Source organism: Sinocyclocheilus grahami, unplaced genomic scaffold, assembly GCF_001515645.1.
Source record: "Sinocyclocheilus grahami isolate Dianchi unplaced genomic scaffold, SAMN03320097.WGS_v1.1 scaffold442.1, whole genome shotgun sequence".
In the NCBI taxonomy this organism is placed as follows: domain Eukaryota; kingdom Metazoa; phylum Chordata; class Actinopteri; order Cypriniformes; family Cyprinidae; genus Sinocyclocheilus; species Sinocyclocheilus grahami.
Genome location: NW_015505621.1, coordinates 1,852,687 through 1,873,105, shown reverse-complemented (window position 1 = coordinate 1,873,105; position 20,419 = coordinate 1,852,687). Strand labels below are relative to the sequence as shown.

The window sequence follows — 20,419 nt, the reverse complement described above, 5'->3', positions numbered from 1 at the left end:
AATACCATGGTACTTTTCGAATGTGTTTTGTAATTATAGTAGCCTGTGTTGTTTATCGGACATGTACCATGGTAATACCATTCTGTAAAGTATCATATATTTAAGCCCCATATATGGTACTTCATAGAATACCATAGAAATACCATGGTACTTTTGAGTACATTTTTATGTATAGCCTGTTTAGTGTTTTCGGACAGGTATCTTCGAGTACTGTGTACAGTATATTTCATAAGAACAATCATAAGCACTTACAGGAGTTTTATATTAGATTAGATTAGATTAATTCTCATATCCTGTGTCTGTTCTCTCTTAATAAATGTTTGAGCCAGTATAACAGTTTATACAGGTCTGACCATCGCATGACATCTTTGGTTAAATGGCCACATATGATAGCGTCACTGCTGTCAGAAAATATTCATTACTTGAGATTAAATATGAATGGCATATTTTTTTGGAGTGCATCCGGAGTGAAATGCTCACATTCCTCTGACAGGTTTATGGCTCTGCATATGTGGCTCTGCATATATGATCACACACACGCACAATCTGTCTGATGTGGTTAAGTCAAGAGAAAAATGGCATTCTGCTTTCTGACATTCCATAAAGCAGAAACACTGTATGGTCAAATACTGGTGTGCATATGCTTTATTTCCAGAACCAACGCAACCCCTAATCTAGTTAGAAGACTACATGCACCTCCTAAAACACTTGTTCTCTGGCACAAATACATCCTATGGTTTTGCTGCCTCAGCCTAATACAGTATTACATACATGCATTATATTCCCTGAGCGCTGCCTCTAATGCATGGTTACACTTCACCTATTTCTCTCTGCTGTCTACTAGGCCAGATGCTGGTTCACATGCTGGCCCGGTATAGGCAAAAATGGATTTATTTTATAATGCACATGTTATTGTAGGTCAAAGCAAGAGGCTACATGTCTTTTTGTTCAAAATCAAAATAATGAAGCATTGATGAGCATGAGACTACTTTCAAAGACATTTAAAAATCTTAATGGCCACAAACTTTTGAATAGTATTGTGTGTGTGTAAATAAATAAATAATCTGATTTAAAAATCAGTCAAAATGTCAAATTATGGCAAGTGTATGAAATCATGTTTATTTGCAAATCAGTTCATTTATGTACAGCACAGTTGAGATCTATGACATGGGCGGAGTCAAATTAACAGATGAGGGCGGGGTCACAGAGTCTCTGGAGTCTTTATATTAGCCCAACTTCCAATGAGCAGATCACCAGTGTTATTCAAACGCGAGACCCATGTGAGGAGGTACAGAAGGGACAGACTGTCGGCAGCTTAGGCCAAGCTCTGTCTAGCGACGGTCAGATGGATGCTGGTGGGAGGAGTAAACCTTAGCCCTGCCTCCCCCGGGGGCCCCCATGCTTGCGTCGACAAGAGCCCAGGAGAGTCTCCAGAGCCAGCTTCACGAAGGCCTGGAAATTATTGCTTCTCTCCCTTCGGCTGTCCTGCGAGGGGAAGACACAGAGACAGATACCTTGACTGGAACATACAGCAAGTGCAATTACATCCACTTGTCCCTAAGAGCAAGAAATGTTCAATCTTCTCTCTCATTTGCATCAAGATAACGTATAGTGTTTCTCCCACACACTAAACACCATTTGACACTTTATTCTATTGTAATCAATCAAACAATTCTTTATTTGTGAGTCAAACATTTACTTTCATAAGCAATAAAAAGCATTTTACATTTCAGATATTTGCGGCGTCATTTTTGCTTGTATTTCATGCATCTGAAATGCCTTTTTTTCACTCGTGTCTTCTATGCTGTTGTCAATATTTACCTCCTTGCTTTTTGGCATCATCTCCTTTCTGATCACCTTTTTTCGGCTGCTCCTTAGGACTCTGTGGTTGCTACAGGGAAAAAGAAAGAAAGAAATAAAATTCAATTTCAAAAGAAAGCATTTGAAGATCTCAGTTATCCCAACTAACAAAAGTATTTTCTTATATAGTTTTGCTAACGTTCCTATTAAGTTATGAAAATGTTATGCATCTTTATTTGTGAGTCAAACATTTACTTTCATAAGCAATAAAAAGCATTTTACATTTCAGATATTTGCGGCGTCATTTTTGCTTGTATTTCATGCATCTGAAATGCCTTTTTTCACTCGTGTCTTCTATGCTGTTGTCAATATTTACCTCCTTGCTTTTTGGCATCATCTCCTTTCTGATCACCTTTTTTCGGCTGCTCCTTAGGACTCTGTGGTTGCTACAGGGAAAAAGAAAGAAAGAAATAAAATTCAATTTCAAAAGAAAGCATTTGAAGATCTCAGTTATCCCAACTAACAAAAGTATTTTCTTATATAGTTTTGCTAACGTTCCTATTAAGTTATGAAAATGTTATGCCTGAATGTTCTCTGAGTATTTAAAATGACCGTTATTTAATATATCTAAAACGTTTTTTTCTTGGTAAAGTGAATGTTAGATAAAACTTTGAGAGAATGTCCCATTTATCATTGTGCAAACATTGGAAGAATGTTTCTTTTGAATGGTCTTTATATATTCAAGAAGTAGTAACAATGTTTAAAAAATGTTGCAGAAAACAACGTTCCATGAAGGATGTATAAATAACGTTTTTGTGCGAACATTAAAGACCAACAACTTTAAATGAACGTTGTATTACTATTACTGGAAGAACATTTAAAGATCGAAGTTAATCAGCTAACAATGAATGTTCTCTAAATGTTCCAAGAATATGTTAAAGTAATCATTAAGAGAATGTTCCAGTCAACATTTTGCAGACATTATAGGAAAGTTACTTTTGAATGTTCTGAAAAAAAGTAATAAGTAATATCATTCAAAATAATGTTTCAGAAAAAGATGTTCCATGAACAATGTATTTCTGTGCACGTTATTAAAGACCAGACAACTTTAGATGAACATTCTGTGAATGTTACTGGAAGAATGTTTAAAGATCTTAGTTAACCCAGCGAATAAAAGAACGTTTAGCTAACGTTCTTATTAAGTTATGAAAATGTTATTTCGAAATGTTTTCAGAATGTTTAAAACAACCAGGTTTTTTTTTCTTGGTTAATGTGAACGTCAGAGAAAACAGTATGGGAATGTTTCATTAATTATTGTGCATACATTATCGGAACAGTTCTCTTTAATGTTCGCTGAACATCCTGAAACAAGTAGTAACATTTAATCAAACATTTCAGGAAAAAAAACATTCCATGAACGATGTCTAAATAAGGTTTTTGTGCTGATGTTTTGTGAATGTTATTAAAGCTCAGACAACAGAAGTTCTATTAATGTTGCTGGAAGAACATTTTTTTCATACATTTGAGAGAACCTTGCCAGAACATTAGCCAATACTGACAGTGACTGAATTTGAGCAGGTTTTATGAATTATGCATGTGTAACTTTCCAATATGTGCAATGGGTCTGCTTTTTACCTTGGTGGTGGATTTCTTGTCCGCCTTATTACCTGTTAAATGTTAAAACATTCAGGACATTACTTTTTGCATCCCTGCCTGGTTTAATCTACTAATATTATTATTGCAGCAGTTTTGCATATTACATATCATGAAATCATTAAATTTTTTTTCATATTTCATGCTTTGCTTCAATATCTACCTTTTGTTCCAGGCATTTTGGCTGCGCTCCAAAGTCCTTGTGTCCTTTTAGAATAAGCAGTGCTGAGCCGCTGGTGCGGCCCTCATTTATGGCCCCAGCCACTGAATGACTCCATGTACGGGCCCCCTTCGGGAAAGAGCATCAGGAACAAGCAAAGAGCCCCGTCAGCTGTGCCTCTGCACTGTCCTGCCATGGGCCTCTGCTGAGCTCAGGTGAAATCATGGATGTGTATGTAGCTTTTGTACAGTTAACCCTTTTATTTTGCCGAACACAGATTGATAGTTCGCTCCCACAGCCTTTCCCTCAACACAGATAAACTTACAAATTTTGAAATTGTAATATTGCAGTTTGAAATTTAGGGCGATCTGCAGACTCTGATCTACTTCTTCTGATGAATTATGTTAGTTTTACCAAGACAATGTTGTATCTTCATTATTTACATAGAGGGTTGCAAAGGGGCGGAAAATTTCCGGAAACTTTCCATGGGAGCTTCGTCTGGGAATTTTGGAAATATTACAAGTTTGAAACTTACTAGGAATTTGTGGGAATTTACGGGAATTTTGGGAAATTGATGGGAATTAATTTAAAATTTGGGGAAATTTATAAAACTATCATATACAAACATAAATATAAACATTTTGTTTGATCATAGGCTCACAAGCATGCAAACTAGGGATGTGTCGATACGAGTATCGGTACAGAACGGTTCACGGGGCAAATTCCAAATGGAAGTGATCATCCCTATCCTCTTGGAGTGGGGACTTTGGAGTGAGCAGGGCACATGCATGCCATTATGTAGTCGTTTGGAATGCACTTGACAAAGCGAGCAACGTAATTTCCTCATTATCTTCAGCTGGCATCTTCCCGTGACAACGCAGCACCAAATAGAAATCTTTTCTAACAATATAAGTCTTTTCTATTACTTCTTTATTAATTTAACATATCCTTGTTGAATAAAAGTATACATTTATTTAAAAAAAAAAGAGAAAAGATACTGACCCCAAACTTTTGAGTGGTAGTGTATTGTTAAAAAAGGATTTCTATTTTAAATAAACTCTGTTATTTTTATTTTTTTTATTCTTTATTAATCAAAGAATCCTGCATTTTTTTTTTTTAGAATATTAGCATATTAGAATGATTTCTGAAGAATCATGTGACACTGAAGACTGGAGTAATGATGTTCAAAATTCAGCTTTGCATCACAGAAAAACATTTATTTTAAAGTATATTAAAACAGAAAACCATTATTTTAAATTGTAATTGTACCAGTAATACTGCGCAATATTACCATTTTGTTCTGTATTTTTAATCAAATAAATGAAAGCTTGATGAGCAAAAGATATGCAATGTTTAAAACATTAAAATAGTAATGTTTCCAAACTTTATTAATTTAACATATCCTTGTTGAATAAAAGTATACATTTATTTAAAAAAAAGAGAAAAGATACTGACCCCAAACTTTTGAGTGGTAGTGTATTGTTAAAAAAGGATTTCTATTTTAAATAAACTCTGTTATTTTATTTTTTTTTATTCTTTATTAATCAAAGAATCCTGCATTTTTTTTTTTAGAATATTAGCATATTAGAATGATTTCTGAAGAATCATGTGACACTGAAGACTGGAGTAATGATGTTCAAAATTCAGCTTTGCATCACAGAAAAACATTTATTTTAAAGTATATTAAAACAGAAAACCATTATTTTAAATTGTAATTGTACCAGTAATACTGCGCAATATTACCATTTTGTTCTGTATTTTTAATCAAGTAAATGAAAGCTTGATGAGCAAAAGATATGCAATGTTTAAAACATTAAAATAGTAATGTTTCCAAACTTTTGACCAGTACTGTACTCCTGCATGATAACAGAAAACTGGCTAGCAGAAAGAGCATCACAGCTTGAGCTAGTTTATACCTCATAAACTGTCAATGAAATAGTGCTAACTCGATTTTTCATATCTTGATTTACTGGCTAGCTAGCTACTGTAAAAACACTTTTTGTGTTTACTAGTTAAACTTGAATCCCATAGATCAAATCTATTTAGAATATCAAAACTTAGATGTAGTCTTTGGGCTCAAATGCAGCAAGTGTCCTTCAGAGAAACTGGAGGGGAATGCCCCAGAGGTTGTGTGTGGGGGAGAGTCATTTTTAGACTTCTGTTTTATTATTATCTCACCTAAATGTTTGTTCCAGTCTATGGTTTGTTCAGTCAGTGTATTTGTTTTTACAATGGTATAGCCTAATTTAGTTGCACAGTATATTACACACAGCACAAGGAAGTTTTAAACAATTTTTTTGTAATATTCATGTAATTTACATGAATACTTACCAAGATGGAAATTTTGATCTTTTGTGTGCAGGATTTAAGAAATGATCTGTTCATGTAATGGAGGAAAGCATGGTGCATGTAGGAGGTGTGGCCTCAATAGCCCTGCGGTAAGCAGTGTGCTGTGTGTGCATGATTGAGCAGTTATAGGGTAGAAATTAAACTGAAATTGCATTAAATCAGGTTGTTTTAACCAAGATTATGCTGCAAGATTTTTTCTCAACTACATTTAAGTCCCCAGTTCCTGCAATTTTGCAAATTTACAGTTTATTCCCATTAATTTCCGTTAATTCCCAATTAATTCCCATAAATAATTCCCATGGAAAATTTCCAGTCTTAAAAATTCCCGGAATTTTGCAACCCTATTTACATATAATCCAGAAGTGACTAAGAATTGGGTTACACTTTATTTTAAGGTGTCCTTGTTACAGTGTAATTACACATTTAATTACTGAGTAATGTTAATTAACTAAATGTACTTACTATATGGTTAGGATTAGGATTAGGGCTTGGTTTAGGGTTACTTGCATGCAATTATGCATAATTTATTGTTGTTTTCTGAAGTCCACAGTCAACGCAGCCATCTACCAGGAAATTTTAGAGCACTTCTTGCTGCCTTCTGCTGACAAGCTTTATGGTGGGTGTTGGATGCTTGTACTATTTGTACATTAAACTGGATTAATAAGATTTGTTTCTTTTATTTGTTTGCAAATATGTTTTAGGACTGTTAATGTGTGCATTTAAGCTATTAATGAAGTACGTTTAACGTATCTTTTACGTTTGCATTTACTAAATTTAGTAATTTAATTCTGCTTTCCAAAGAAATCAAGACATTAATTGCTAAAAAAATTTTTTTTTAATCATTTTAATTTTATGAACGTTGTCAAGTTAATTAAACGTAAATATTTCCAGATAACATTTTGTTTTAGTTTAATTTCCAGGAAACAATTATTTAATTTACTTTATTCTTAATAATATAACATAGAATAGTTTCCTTACACTATATAAATGAAGTTTGCACATAAAATATGCAGCTGCCTTTATGTTTATAAACGTATTTATTATATTTAGAGTCTCTCATAAGGGAATCGCTGTATTTGGGGGTCTTTAAAGTGGTCCTATTATGCTTTTTCACTTTTTAAATTTTAGTCAGTGTGTAGTGTGTATGTTTGGGCATAAAAAAAGATCTAGAAAGTTACAAATCTCAAAGTCCACTCCAAAGGGAGATACTTCGTTTTAAAAAAATCCCTTTTCAAGAACTACAACGAACGGCTCGTTTGGACTACAGCGTTTGTTTTCCGGGCTTTGTGACATCACAAAGCGGCTCATTGAATATCATTAAAAATAATTCCCGCCTACAGAAATTCGAATGGTTGGGGCTTGGGGAGGGGCGAGGTTGTGGTTAGAACGCTTGGTTGAGTGAGTGCATGAGACGAGACGACGAAGAAGAAGAGCTGCTGCAGAGTTAGTGCATCAGAGAAAACCAAGAAGAAGAGCTGCTGTGCTGTAGCCTCAAATTTTCGGCATGTCTAGAACAATTCTTACAAGTACAACACGACGTAGCTGGGCGCCGCGGACAGACGCCGAACGTCGCTGCCGGTGTGCCTACACTCATAGAAAGTAAAGTATTTGAATTTTATAGACGTGGCGCGACGCGACGCTGCGCTTCTCGTCCGGTGCGCGATCGCCTGAAACGCTGTTTTTTTCACCTCCGTGCCCAAATGTCTTTGTTTGGGCTTCCAAAAGCGGATGATGTCAGGAATCAGTGGTTGCAATTTATTTTTTAACTCTGTTCCTGAGCATTATAACCCCAATTTGCTATTGTGTGCTGCGCATTTTACTGAGGACAGCTTCCACAACATGAGGGAGTACAGTGCCAGATTCGCCAAAAAGCTTTTGTTGAAAGACGGAGCAAGGGGCGTGGCAGTACTGAAACACCGTCTAAGCTGTTCACCAATCACAACGCACTGGGACAGCTAACCAATCACAACACATTTTGTTTTTCGGAAGGCGGACCTTCATCAAAGCCGGAACTAATCGAGCCGTTTGTGCCAGGCTGGGGAGAAAGGTATTTTAATAATAAATTATGTGAAAAATAATGCGTTTTTTGAACCACGAAGCATGAGAGCATGTTCTAGTACACCCCCAAAACAAAATCAAGACTTTGTAAAAGAGCATAATAGGACCCCTTTAACATCAAAAAGTTTGAAAACCTTTAAATTACATTAATTGCATTTATTGTTTATATTAAGGGTTATTAGTGTTATTTTATGAAAACTTGTATCATATCTCAACTAAATTGAATGATATACAAATAATTTTTTGACATCTTTAGTTGTTTTATATAAATTCGTTTTTTTTCCTTATTTATTTATTTAATGTCTAGTGTATTTGTGTCTCCTGCAGCCCTTGTGTTTCCTGCATCTCTCTGTGTTTGTGGATCTCATGGCTGCTGTTTGGCAGCAGGTGCTGGCAGTGGACGCAAGGTGTGTGCATGATTGTCATTGGAGCAGGACTCCATATTTATATATATATGTACGTTTTTGACGTGTAGGGCCTAATCATGTGTCACATTATTGTCTATTTTCTGTCTTTTTGTCTTCTTCCTCAGGTACAATGCTTACCGCACACCTACGTTCCCCCAGTTCCGCACGCAGTACATCCGCCGGCGCAGCCAGCTGCTCCGCGAGAATGCCAAGTGTGGCTTTGAGCCGGGGCTGCGCAGGCAGTATCTGCGTCTGCGCAGTCAGTTGCTCGCCCTGCGTTACGGGCCTCTGTCAGAGCAGAGCAGCTTCAGAGCCAGCAGTGTGCGCAGTTCCCGCACCACACTGGATCGCATGGAGGTTAGGTGCATTCAGAAACAGGGAAAAGGGTTCGAGAAATGCGGATAAGGAGTTCTGGGCTGAAATATGCCCCACAAAAACACAGACAGAGGGCAAGATAGAACATCTATATAGTCCTTGATATAAATAGCAATTACCAGATCCAGGTCATTGTGTTGTGTGAGAGCTGCAGTGCATGTAGATTGCGAGCATGATGGGCTTTATGTTGTTGTAGTGCTAAACTCTAAAATCATCCTTCATTACTACCTACTTCTCTCTTTTTGTGGTCTTTTTTATCCTCTTTTCTTTCTTTCGATAAGGACTTTGAGGAGGATCCCAGGGCTCAGGGTGCCAGAGGCCACCGGAGATCAGTAAGTCGTGGTTCATACCAGCTGCAAGCCCAGATGAACAGGGCGGTGTATGATGAAAGGTAAAGCCCACTAACTTCTTCATCTGACAAATGTTATGGAATGCATAATGTTTTGTGAGAAAGTGTGACATGCTTAAGCAAAACAGGTACTATTTGTTGAATCAGCATCCGAAAATTAGTAAGAAACAAGTAATGGATTTCATTAAGCAAATATGATGCCGGGTGTTATTACCGTGTTTTGTACTGTGTACCAGCACAAAACCAGAGAATATGAGTAATTCTCTGATTTTATCCTATGTGCTAGGCCTCCAGGTAGTCTGGTACCCACCTCGGTGGCAGAAGCCAGTCGGGCCATGGCAGGGGACACCACCCTCAGTGAGAACTATGCCTTTGCCGGCATGCACCACATCTTTGACCAGCATGTGGACTCAGCGGGTGAGTGAGCTGTTAATGATATGACTAAGGGTGGTGACCAACAAAAATTACTCTAGTCTATATGAGTTTTAAAAATTTTCAGTACCTTAAAGAGCAGGGTGAAAGAATGTCAATACAAAGCCTATTAAATTTAAAAATAGTAAATGCTGCATGCCACAGATTTATCAACATAATACTTACTAAATTAGAAATAAATAATTTAAAAATCAAGCAGTATGAAAAAATATTTGATCTTCATGAGAAAATAAATATATAATATAAACAGAATTATCACTTCTTGATTCTGCAATCTTAGGGCTTGATGCTTTTTTTCCCATGGAGCATGTGCTCCTAAGTTGGAAAATTTAGGAGTGCATTAAAAAAAGTTATAAAAAGTTTTTAAATATGTAATTAAAGAACTGACAAGGACCTTGACACACATGCTCATAAATATAATTTTACAGTTTGCACACATCTATTTTTAGTTTATTTTTAACAAGCTTACACTGTTGAGACCTGAATCCTATTATAGCAGGGGTCTTCAACGTTTTTCAGGTCAAGGACCCCAGAGATAGAGACATGGGGCAACGACCCCCTGATACAAAATGTGTCAAACATAGCCTTTGATTAGAAACCAATCATATTACGCTAGTTATATTATGTTAAGGCAATTAGAACTATGTTGTTGTTGTACATGCATCATTGTCTGTGTATTTTCATATATTTTCAAATCTTTCAAAAAGATTTATGCATCGTAACAAACATATTTTGTAATTAAAATCACAATTTATTAAGTTGTTCACAAGTTGTTCTTAATTATTTGCAGTTTCATACATTTTCCTTTTACTGTCAGGTGGACTATTATACAATTACATGAACTTCAGCTTTAATTTTAATAGAACTTTAAATTTAATTTTACAGTCAGGTGGACAATTATACATTTACATGAAATTCAGCTTTAATTTTAATAGGAGTGCTCCGATTGATCGGCTACCGATCACAATCGGCCGATAATCGCTTTGGGATGATTGATCGGCGGTCTCTAAAAAGGCCGATCTCATAAACCGATCTCAAGCTGATGACGCGCCTGCTGTGAGAGGTTTGGTATGACATGCAGCGTCACCGTCTCAGTCTCTGTCCGGCGCAGGTGAAATAATTATAATGCTGAAGGTGAGGTACAATTCATATTTCTTCATTAATTAACTTAGAAAATAATTTGAAAACGTTCTGTGAGACATAATTTCACAAACAGCGTGAGTGAATCACCGGGCGCGTTCTCTCTCTCTCTCTCAAGATGCGCAAATGGGTTCAATTCACATCACGTCTGCACTATAAGCAGCTGCACGCTGCACAGTTAACACAGGAATTGTCATTTGTACAATCAAGGCAGTGTCACATCGTCACTAAAGTTTATAAATTGCATTTCTTTTTAATTCTTGCCAGTGTTTAACTCCTGGAGACCGTGCGCTCATGCACACTCGCAGCGCACACACATAACGCCAGGTTCTCATTACTCCGTTTGCAGTGCATATGTGGTGCATATATTTTTCTGCGCTCATGTTAACGGATAAAGCGTTCACAAACTGCACACTGTTGCGGTCCGGCAGTGCGTTCCAGGAGCAGTGCGTCTGCAGCAGTGTTGAGATCGTTTCCGCTGCACGCGCTGAATTAAAGTGACAGCGCATTGTTTGCGGTAAATATGATATGAACATGGATTGACACGAAAATGTAGTAATTACACCATGAATGCATATAATTAAAGTCTACTGTGTTTCACAGTCAACACATAGGCTATGGCATTTTGGCTAGGTTTAAAGGAAAAGAGCACTTATAGATAAACAAGGCAATTATAGACGGCACTCGTGGAAGTTATGAACCACAGTATTGCTTGTAATAAAGAATTAAATGCAAAAGAAAAGGCAGTAGAGCTGACTGTTTCTGTCAATGGTAAGTTTTAATTTAGAATGTTTGTGATAATGTAAGAAAAATCATTTAAATGTTTTGCCACTTGCTTGAGCAACTTAATATATAGCCTAAATCTAGAAGTAAATGCAAAAGTAAAAAGCATTGAATAATGTGTTTCTTATATTTATTGCGTTTAAACACGTCTATGAAAGATTGTATTACTGGACTGTGTAAAAAAAGAATCACAATGCTGAAAAAGCATTTTCAGTAACAATGTTTGGATTTGAAATCAAAATAATTTGGTAAAATGGTAAACAGCCACGGATCAGTTGCAGACTCCTGTGTGAAAGCTGCTTCTGCACCGCTTACGTACCACACATGGACTGCATACGCACTGCAAATGGAGTATGTGTAAACCTGGTGTAACACTGCCTCACATACAGCTCACGAAATCAGGCTTGTGCTGTGTGTAAGCTATTGTGCAACAATTGCACGATTGTCAAAACAAAAATGCAGTGCATAATCAGACATTTAGGAGATAAATATATATTTTTGAAAAATGTCTAAAAAATGCTTTCTGTGATCGGTGATCTGCCTCAAAAATCCTGATCGGAGCACCCCTACATTTTAATAAAACTTTACATTTCATTTTACTGTCAGGTGGATAATTATACATTTACATAACCTTCAGTTTTAAGTCTAACAGAACTTTACATGTTAATTTTACTGTCAGGTGGACAATTATATTTATAGTACCTGATGTCTTTAATGAGATGACTGACCCTGGTGAATTACACAAAGGCTGTCTATTCTGGGGGATATTGATGTTGTTAGGCAGAGTGTCATGTCAGACTCAGGCTGCAGTTTTGCACGATATTTGCTTTTCAGGTAGGAGAGGGAGGAGAATGCACTTTCACAAAGATAGGTTGTGGCAAAAGGCAAAATGCTAATCATTGCCTTTGTTGCCAGTTGAAGAAAGTCTTTCTGGCAGGAGATCCAAAACTGGGCGAGAGGGCCTGTCTCTCATATGTTTCTGTATGTACTGTCAGTGCTTAAATCAATCAGTTGATCCTGCTCTGTCACTGTCAAATTTGATCCATCTGATGCATTGTCTTTAAATGGAAACTGTATCCACGTCTTGTCCTTTCGCCAGGATTCAGCTTCAGAAAAGTACTTTCCAAACTGCCCCTCAGTGCTTTTAAGTGCGCAACAATTAAGTCTCACTTGAAGCGCAAGCACTGCAGAATCATCCAGGTCATCCACAGATGGAAACATGGAAAAAATTCCCTCCTTGACTCGCTCTCTCCATCTTTTCATTTTCTTCAGTAAACCAGCTATCTTGTCATAAAGCTGAATGGCATGTGCATTGTGGCCCTGCATAGAAGAGTTAAGTCTGTTCAGCTCAGAGAAAACATCCACCAGATAAGCCAATTTAGTGAGCCATGTATTGTCATTGAACTTTGCAGCCAGCTCTGTGCAATGTTTAAGTAAAAACTCGTGAATTGATGCGCGTAACTCAAATACATGCGACAATACTGATCCACGAGAAAGCCAACGCACCTCAGAATGATAAAGCAGCGTCGTGTGTTCTTCTCCCGCTGCAGAAAAAAATTCTTCATTTCATTTCCATCTGCAAAGCGTACAAATGCCAAAAGCTGCGCATCCTTTGAGACATTTGTAGCCTCATCCAGCTGTAATGCAAAGGCCTCTGCCAGCTTCAGTTTTTCTACCAATTGCACCCTCATATCAGATGCCATTTCATCAATCCGCCAAGCAATGGTTGTATCCGACAGCGGAATGGCTTTCCGTTTATTTACACAGTCGTCATTCCCAAACATTGTTTTGCACATATGCAGTGGCTTCTGCTATTTGATACGGTTTTTTACACTGAGCAATCCTAAGAGCCACCTGATATGACCCTTTCAAAGCAAGCTCACCGACTTTAGCTGATTTTCTCATTATTGTCTGTTGCCCTTTGAAAGATTTGAGGCTAGCCTGAAAGTATTCCAGTGGTTTGTCACGCAGGTGACAATGGTTTGTCTCTAAATGACGCTGCAGCTTCGATGGTTTCATGCTTTCGTTTGACAGTGCAGCTGAACAAATAACACACACCGGCAATTCAATGCCACCCATGTCCTTATAAGTAAATCCAAGCTTTGGATATGTTTCTGAGTACTTTGTGGATTTCTCTCGTTTGCGTTTGGCAGGGGCTTCTGCAGTGGGTTTATTAGCATCCACATCTGGATTTGCACCAGCTGTATCTGAAGAGGCAGATGAGTCACTTAATGTTACTCTGGGTGTAGATATTACAAAGCAATCCATTCTGTCAAGTTAAATTGTATATATATTGTTAGCCATTAGTGTTTTCAAATTAGCGCGCTCATGGTTTTTTTGTTTTGTTTTTTGCGCTCAGTCTACGTTGACGTATCGTACAACCACGTGACTGCACATGGATGCAAGGGTTTTATTAAAGCTGTTAATGTAGTAATTACAATATTTTAAAATTAATTATTTTATCTTTGATGTTTTTACCCATGTTTATTTTTTTTAAGAAAAATGTATTTGTGATCCAACATTAATTAGCGGACCCCCTGCAGTACCACCGCGGACCCACGGTTGAAGACCCATGTACTGTAGTAATATATATGTATATATATATATATATTAGTGCTGTCAATCGATTAAAAAAATTTACTAATTAATCGCACATTTTTCTGAAATTAATCAAGATTAATTCATATAAATGTATAATAATCTAACTTTTTTTCTATATAAAAGTCTTGACACTTTAGTGCTCTCTTCCATCTTCAGTAACCACATCTGAGGTGCCTTTGGGTTAGCCGAACCCCAGTTGCTCCCCGGACACCACAGCAAAGAAAAAAAAAAGGCTGCCAACTGCTGTGGGTGTGTGCACTTGGATGGGTTAAATGCAGAGCACAAATTCCAAGAAATTTATTTGTGATCCAACATTAATTAGCGGACCCCCTGCAGTACCACCGCGGACCCACGGTTGAAGACCCATGTACTGTAGTAATATATATGTATATATATATATTAGTGCTGTCAATCGATTAAAAAAATTTACTAATTAATCGCACATTTTTCTGAAATTAATCAAGATTAATTCATATAAATGTATAATAATCTAACTTTTTTTCTATATAAAAGTCTTGACACTTTAGTGCTCTCTTCCATCTTCAGTAACCACATCTGAGGTGCCTTTGGGTTAGCCGAACCCCAGTTGCTCCCCGGACACCACAGCAAAGAAAAAAAAAAGGCTGCCAACTGCTGTGGGTGTGTGCACTTGGATGGGTTAAATGCAGAGCACAAATTCCAAGTGTGGGACACCATACTTGGCCACACTTCACGTCACTTTTCACTTTCCCTTATCGGCCAAATTGAAAAAAATGACCAATAAAAAACAGTGACTGGATTGCCATTTCTTCTTCTTTTTTAAATATTGTTTGATTAATATTTTTGTTTAATTTTTGCTTTGCCACATCTGCTAATTGACAGATCTGATACTTTGGTATATATCCAACGTGCACCTTAGACATAACTGTATTTAGATGAGTGCTTCATCAAGACAAGCATTTTGACCAAGAAGCGCTTTTAATCCTTTTCCTGTGCAGCTGCATTACCCCTAGCCTGCTTCAATGCATGCACGTAAATGTTTGAAAGTAGCCATTTGTCAGTCTTGGCTGTGGACTGTTGTTTTACGTTCTCATTTTAACCCTTTACTATTTTATCTCTTCAGTTCCTCGATTACAGTTTGCCAATGATGATAAACACCTCCTTGCCTGCTGCTCATTGGATGGGACATTGTCAATCATGACGTTGTCCCCGCCTCCACCAACTGTAAAGGTGACACTAAAGGGCCATGCTGGTCCCGTGACTGACTTCGCCTGGTCGCTCAGCAATGACATCATTGTGTCCACATCAAAAGACGGCACTCTGCGTATCTGGAACACAGAGGATGGACGCTGCATCCGAGAGGTGGCTGACCCAGAGGGCAGTGAGCTGCTGTGCTGCACTTTTCAGCCCATGAACAACAACCTGACTGTGGTGAGTCCAAATGCAAAAGTTCAGCTCACTAAGATTCTTAAATGTTTTTGAAGGAAGTCTCTTATGCTCTAATTTGATCAAAATACAGTAAAAAGAGTAATATCATGAAATTGTGAATCTTTTTTTTTTCTGTTTTAATACATTTTAAAATGTAATTTATTCCTGTGATGGTAAAAACTGAATTTTCAGCATCATTACTCCAGTCTTCGGCGTCACATGATCCTTTAGAAATCAATGTAATATGCTCATTGCTGCTCAAGAAACATTTCTTATTATTGTCATATTTTGAAAACAGCTGAGCCACTAAATATTTTTGTAGAAACCCCAATACAGTATTCTTTGGTGAATATAAAGTTAGAATGGGATTATTCAAGCTGACAGAATGTTTCTGGCCTGAGTATATGGAATTGTTTATGCTGATGAAACACTGCAGACTGCTGTAACAAAAACCATCAGCCCATTCAGTAATCCTATTAGGGTGTGAAATGAACATGTGCCACCAGCCAAAAAGAGTAATTTGTGTGCAGTGATGGGAAATTTTACTTACCCACCAACCACTGTGGTGAGCGACCTATAAAATATGTCTGAATGACATTTGACAAGAAATGCAATTGATGATTTGATTATATCTCTTATACTTTCTTGTTTTTATATGGCTTTTAAAGCAATTTTGTCTTATATGTGAACACTCCAACTAAAATCAGACAATCTCAGGAGGTGCTATGAGTTTGATTAATTTATAACGTGCATTGTGAACACAAAATAAATTGAAAAATAACTTTGATATTGTTGTTAGGTTTACTTGATTAAGCATGCATACTTTTTTAGAAAAACTGTCGCAAAATGTGAGTATCAAAAATTATGCATCAGGATTTTAAGGAAGGTTTATTTGTTCATCCCTCAGTCATCATTGTATTGCATTGCATGAAATGTTTTGAAACACCAGAGCTTTGATCATAAAACTAAGCATTTAAAAATCATGTAACAATAGGACAGTATTAGGAGATATAGAGTGACTAGATATTTATATGCATTTTATGTAAGTATTCTGCTATTCTGTTATAATTATCTCATTGATTTACATTAAAATCAGAATGCCATCTTACTTTTTGGCCATAAAAATATAATATAGAAAAATATCATAAATAAATGTAATAAATTACAATTGCATATTTTGATTGATTTGGACCACTGAAAAGCCTGATGTATCAAATATGATATCCCCCCCAAAAAAACGCATGCAAACTTTTATTTTATTTTTTTTAGATTTTGTCGAAACAAATTATTTAATAATTATTTCTTATGTCAGGCTCTTCGGGGTAATACATACCCCAACAGAGATTCATTGTACTTCTGGAAAAATATTTCAAAATAATATTCACTCACGCATTAGCATCTGTAATCTAAATATTTGCTTTTATACAATGCTGCAATATAAAGAAAAATGACTGATTGCAGCTTTAACCAAGACCAAAAAGAGAGCTACAGATTGTTTAATTTTCTAGTTATTTTATGTATTTAAATTTTGAATATAAAGTCTTTAAACGTCTGTTACACATTTCCTACCCTGAATCCCATCTACTGCATGATGATTTTGCTGTGAAGTATTTTCAGGTAATATGATGCATCAAATGTGTCTTTTGTTGTCCGTCCCCAGGTTGGCAACAGTAAACACCACCTGCAGGTGGTGAACATCTCCACTGGGAAGAAAGTGAAAGGAGGCTCCAGTAAACTCACTGGTCGAGTGCTTTCTCTCTCGTTTGATGCTCCGGGGAGAATCCTGTGGGCTGGTGATGACAGGGGAAGCATTTTCTCCTTCCTCTTTGACATGGCCACAGGTACATTACAAAGATATTTTCTTGCATAAAGCATGAGGGCCACAGCCATATCACCCTGCAGCCCAAGACTGGTTGCCCACTGAAGCTAAGCAGGGTTGAGCCTGGTTAGTACCTGGATGGGAGACCTCCCGGGAAAACTAGGTTGCTGTTGGAAGAGCCTTATGAGTTAGTGAGGCCAGTAGGGGGTGCTCACCCTGTGGTCTGCGTGGGTCGTAACGCTCCAGTATAGTGACGGGGACACTATACTGTCAAAAAGCACCGTCTTTCGGATGAGACGTTAAACCGAGGTCCTGACTCTCTGTGGTCATTAAAAATCCCATGGCACTTCTCATAAAGAGTAAGGGTGTAACCCCGGTGTCCGGGCCAAATTGCCCCCCTTGCCTTTGTCAATCATGGCCTCCTAATAATCCCCAACCACTTGATTGGCTCTATCTCTCTCCTCTCCACCTGTAGCTGGTGTGTGGTGAGCGCACTGGCGCTGTTGTCCTGTGGCTGCTGTGGCATCATCCAAGTGGATGCTGCACACTGTTGGTGGTTGAGGCGAGACCCCCCACATGATTGTTAAGCGCTTTGGGTGTACAACAATACACAATAAAGCGCTATATAAATGCATCATTCGTTCATTCATGAGTGGAAAATCTGGACAACATAATGGAGATGAGAGTATAGTTACTATGTTGGTGATTATGTAAAGCTGAGGTTCTTTTTCCACAGGAAAACTGACCAAAGCTAAGAGACTGGTGGTGAATGAGGGCAGCCCTATCTCTAGTATCTCTGCCCGCTCGTGGATCAGTCGAGAGGCACGGGATCCGTCGCTGCTCGTCAACACCTGTGTCAACAAACTACTGCTCTACAGGTTAGAATACAAGTCAGATTGTCACTTTCTCTTGACTGAGATGATTATTGATCAGTGTGGAACTGGTGTTGACAGGGTTGTGGATAATGAGGGGACTCTACAGCTGAAGAGGAGTTTCCCCATTCAACACGGATCCCAACCGCTGCACAGCATCTTCTGTCCTCTCATGTCCTTCAGACAGGGAGCCTGTGTTGGTAAGACCGCAATCATCATATTACGGGCAATTTCTCTCTGTTCTGTGTGTCATATATTCGCTACTATTCAAAAGTTTTGGCTTGGCATGATTTTTAAATTTGTTTTTGAAAGAAGTCACTTATGCTCACAAAGGCTGCATTTATTTGATCAAAATACAGTAAAACTATATAATATTGTGAAATATTATTACAATTTAAAATAAGGGTTTTCTATTTAAATATATTTTAAAATGTAGTTTGTTCCTGTGATGCAACGCTGAGTTTTCAGCATCATTACTTCAGTGTCACATGATCCTTCGGAATTAATTCTAAAGGGGTGGACACACTGTGCTTTTCTTTCCATTGACTTCCATTCAAACGCATGCAAAGCGTCAGACCGGAAACGCAAGCCTGTGCCAAAAGTTTCGCATTTTGCTGCATGCCAAAGTTCAAGCTTGGTGAACTCTGACGTGAAGCTGTGTGACCAACAGCAGATCGATACGTCACAGCATGACCTGAACTGCAACTGAATTAAAAGAACATCAATTTAAAACTGCAGTGCTGCAGGAAAGTGGAGTAGATTGGATATTTTTACATTTGAGATGTATTATAAATTATGCGTTGAATTTAAGTTTTTAAAAAGACGCTGCACAGCGTGACGTCATATCACGACCGTTGCAACAGATTCGCATGCTCAAAGTCTAGTGTGACCGCGGCTTAATATGCTGATTTTGCTGCTCAAGTAAATAATATTTCTTACTATTGTTGATGTTGGAAACAGTTGTGGTGCTTCATATTTGATTTTCTTCAAAATAACAACAATTATTCAAAATAGAAATCTTTTCTAACATTATAAATGTCTTTACTGTCACTTTTGATCGAATGAATTCATTAAAAACATCTTTTGAATCATTTGTTTTTAGGTTAGCGTCATGTTAATGACAAACTTTTGAAATCAATCAATTTTCTGTTTGAATGGCACATCACAATCACTTATGAGATTCCTTTTCAGTTAGGATGTTGCCTATGTAGGCAGCTCACTATGTTTTGGAACAAAGCCAAAGTAAGTGAATCCTGCTCTTTCCCTTATGCAGTCACCGGCAGTGAGGATGCGTGCGTCTACTTTTTCGACGTCGAGCGCAACACTAAGGCCATTGTTAACAAGCTGCAGGGCCACAGCGGGCCCGTCCTGGACGTGAGCTTCAACTGCGACGAAAGCCTGCTGGCCTCCTCTGACGCCACCGGAATGGTGATCATCTGGAGACGGGAGCAGAAGTAACCACGGCAACTCCAAGCTTTCGCTACCTTGGCAACAGCAGCATCCGTGCAGGCTAGCTTGAATCATGTGCAATGAAACTCCTACTGTAAATGTCAAGGTGACTGTTGTGGTTTGAGGGAGTCTGAACTAAATCATGAGGACCATGAAAGAAACTTGTGTCTTATCTTTGTTTTTTTGGGGCTTATGTTTCTGTTTTTGGTTATGTGGGACGTGGCGCTTGTTTGTGAAATTCATTAGTGCTTTGTGGTCATAAATGTGCAACTTGAGAGAGGAGATGTTAATATAATACTTTGTTCACCTTTGTGTGTCTTAGTGAGTGAGTGTGTGAGAATGAGAACGTTGAGTCTGCGTGTCAATGAAGTTGCGTTCGCTTGCACAATAACACTACTGTATTTATGCCTTGATGAACTCAATAAATGTAATCACACTACCTGAATTAGGCTACATTTGGTCTTTCTGTTTTCCTTCATGTTTTTTTAAAATGCATATTTCTCACTTTTAAAGATTGACGCACATGTTTAATGAAGAAACCTAGTTATATTTCAAATTTGAATATGAATAGGCCTCCCCAAGTGAATAATATTATTAAACTTTACCCTGTGTTAGGTTTTTTGAGCAATTTTGCCTGGAAGTTGCTTGGGCACTTTCCCATTGAGAATGGGTAACACATTTCTATCTGGATTATTTAGATCAGTGTTGGCCCTGTGTCTCACCTGGTTGCCCATTGATGGCAACATTCCCCAAATTTGCCTGGCA

General features: G+C 37.6%; 1 protein-coding gene across 2 annotated transcripts; it reads left to right on the top strand.

Annotated features, from left to right (window-relative positions):
• Positions 1–7,988: 7,988 nt before the first annotated feature.
• Positions 7,989–20,104, top strand: LOC107552201 (WD repeat-containing protein 13-like). Of its 2 annotated transcripts, XM_016234048.1 has the most exons (10): positions 7,989–8,009; positions 8,348–8,427; positions 8,553–8,784; positions 9,084–9,193; positions 9,438–9,568; positions 15,210–15,517; positions 17,175–17,355; positions 18,070–18,211; positions 18,287–18,405; positions 19,479–20,104. In XM_016234048.1, exons 2-10 carry the CDS (start codon positions 8,387–8,389, stop codon positions 19,661–19,663), a joined length of 1,449 nt encoding a protein of 482 aa, XP_016089534.1. In that variant the 5' UTR covers positions 7,989–8,009; positions 8,348–8,386; the 3' UTR covers positions 19,664–20,104. The 2 variants fall into 2 exon arrangements, with proteins under 2 accessions (XP_016089534.1, XP_016089535.1); XM_016234049.1 differs by lacking the exon at positions 7,989–8,009 and having other exon boundaries at positions 8,406–8,476.
• The last annotated feature ends 315 nt before the right edge of the window (positions 20,105–20,419 follow it).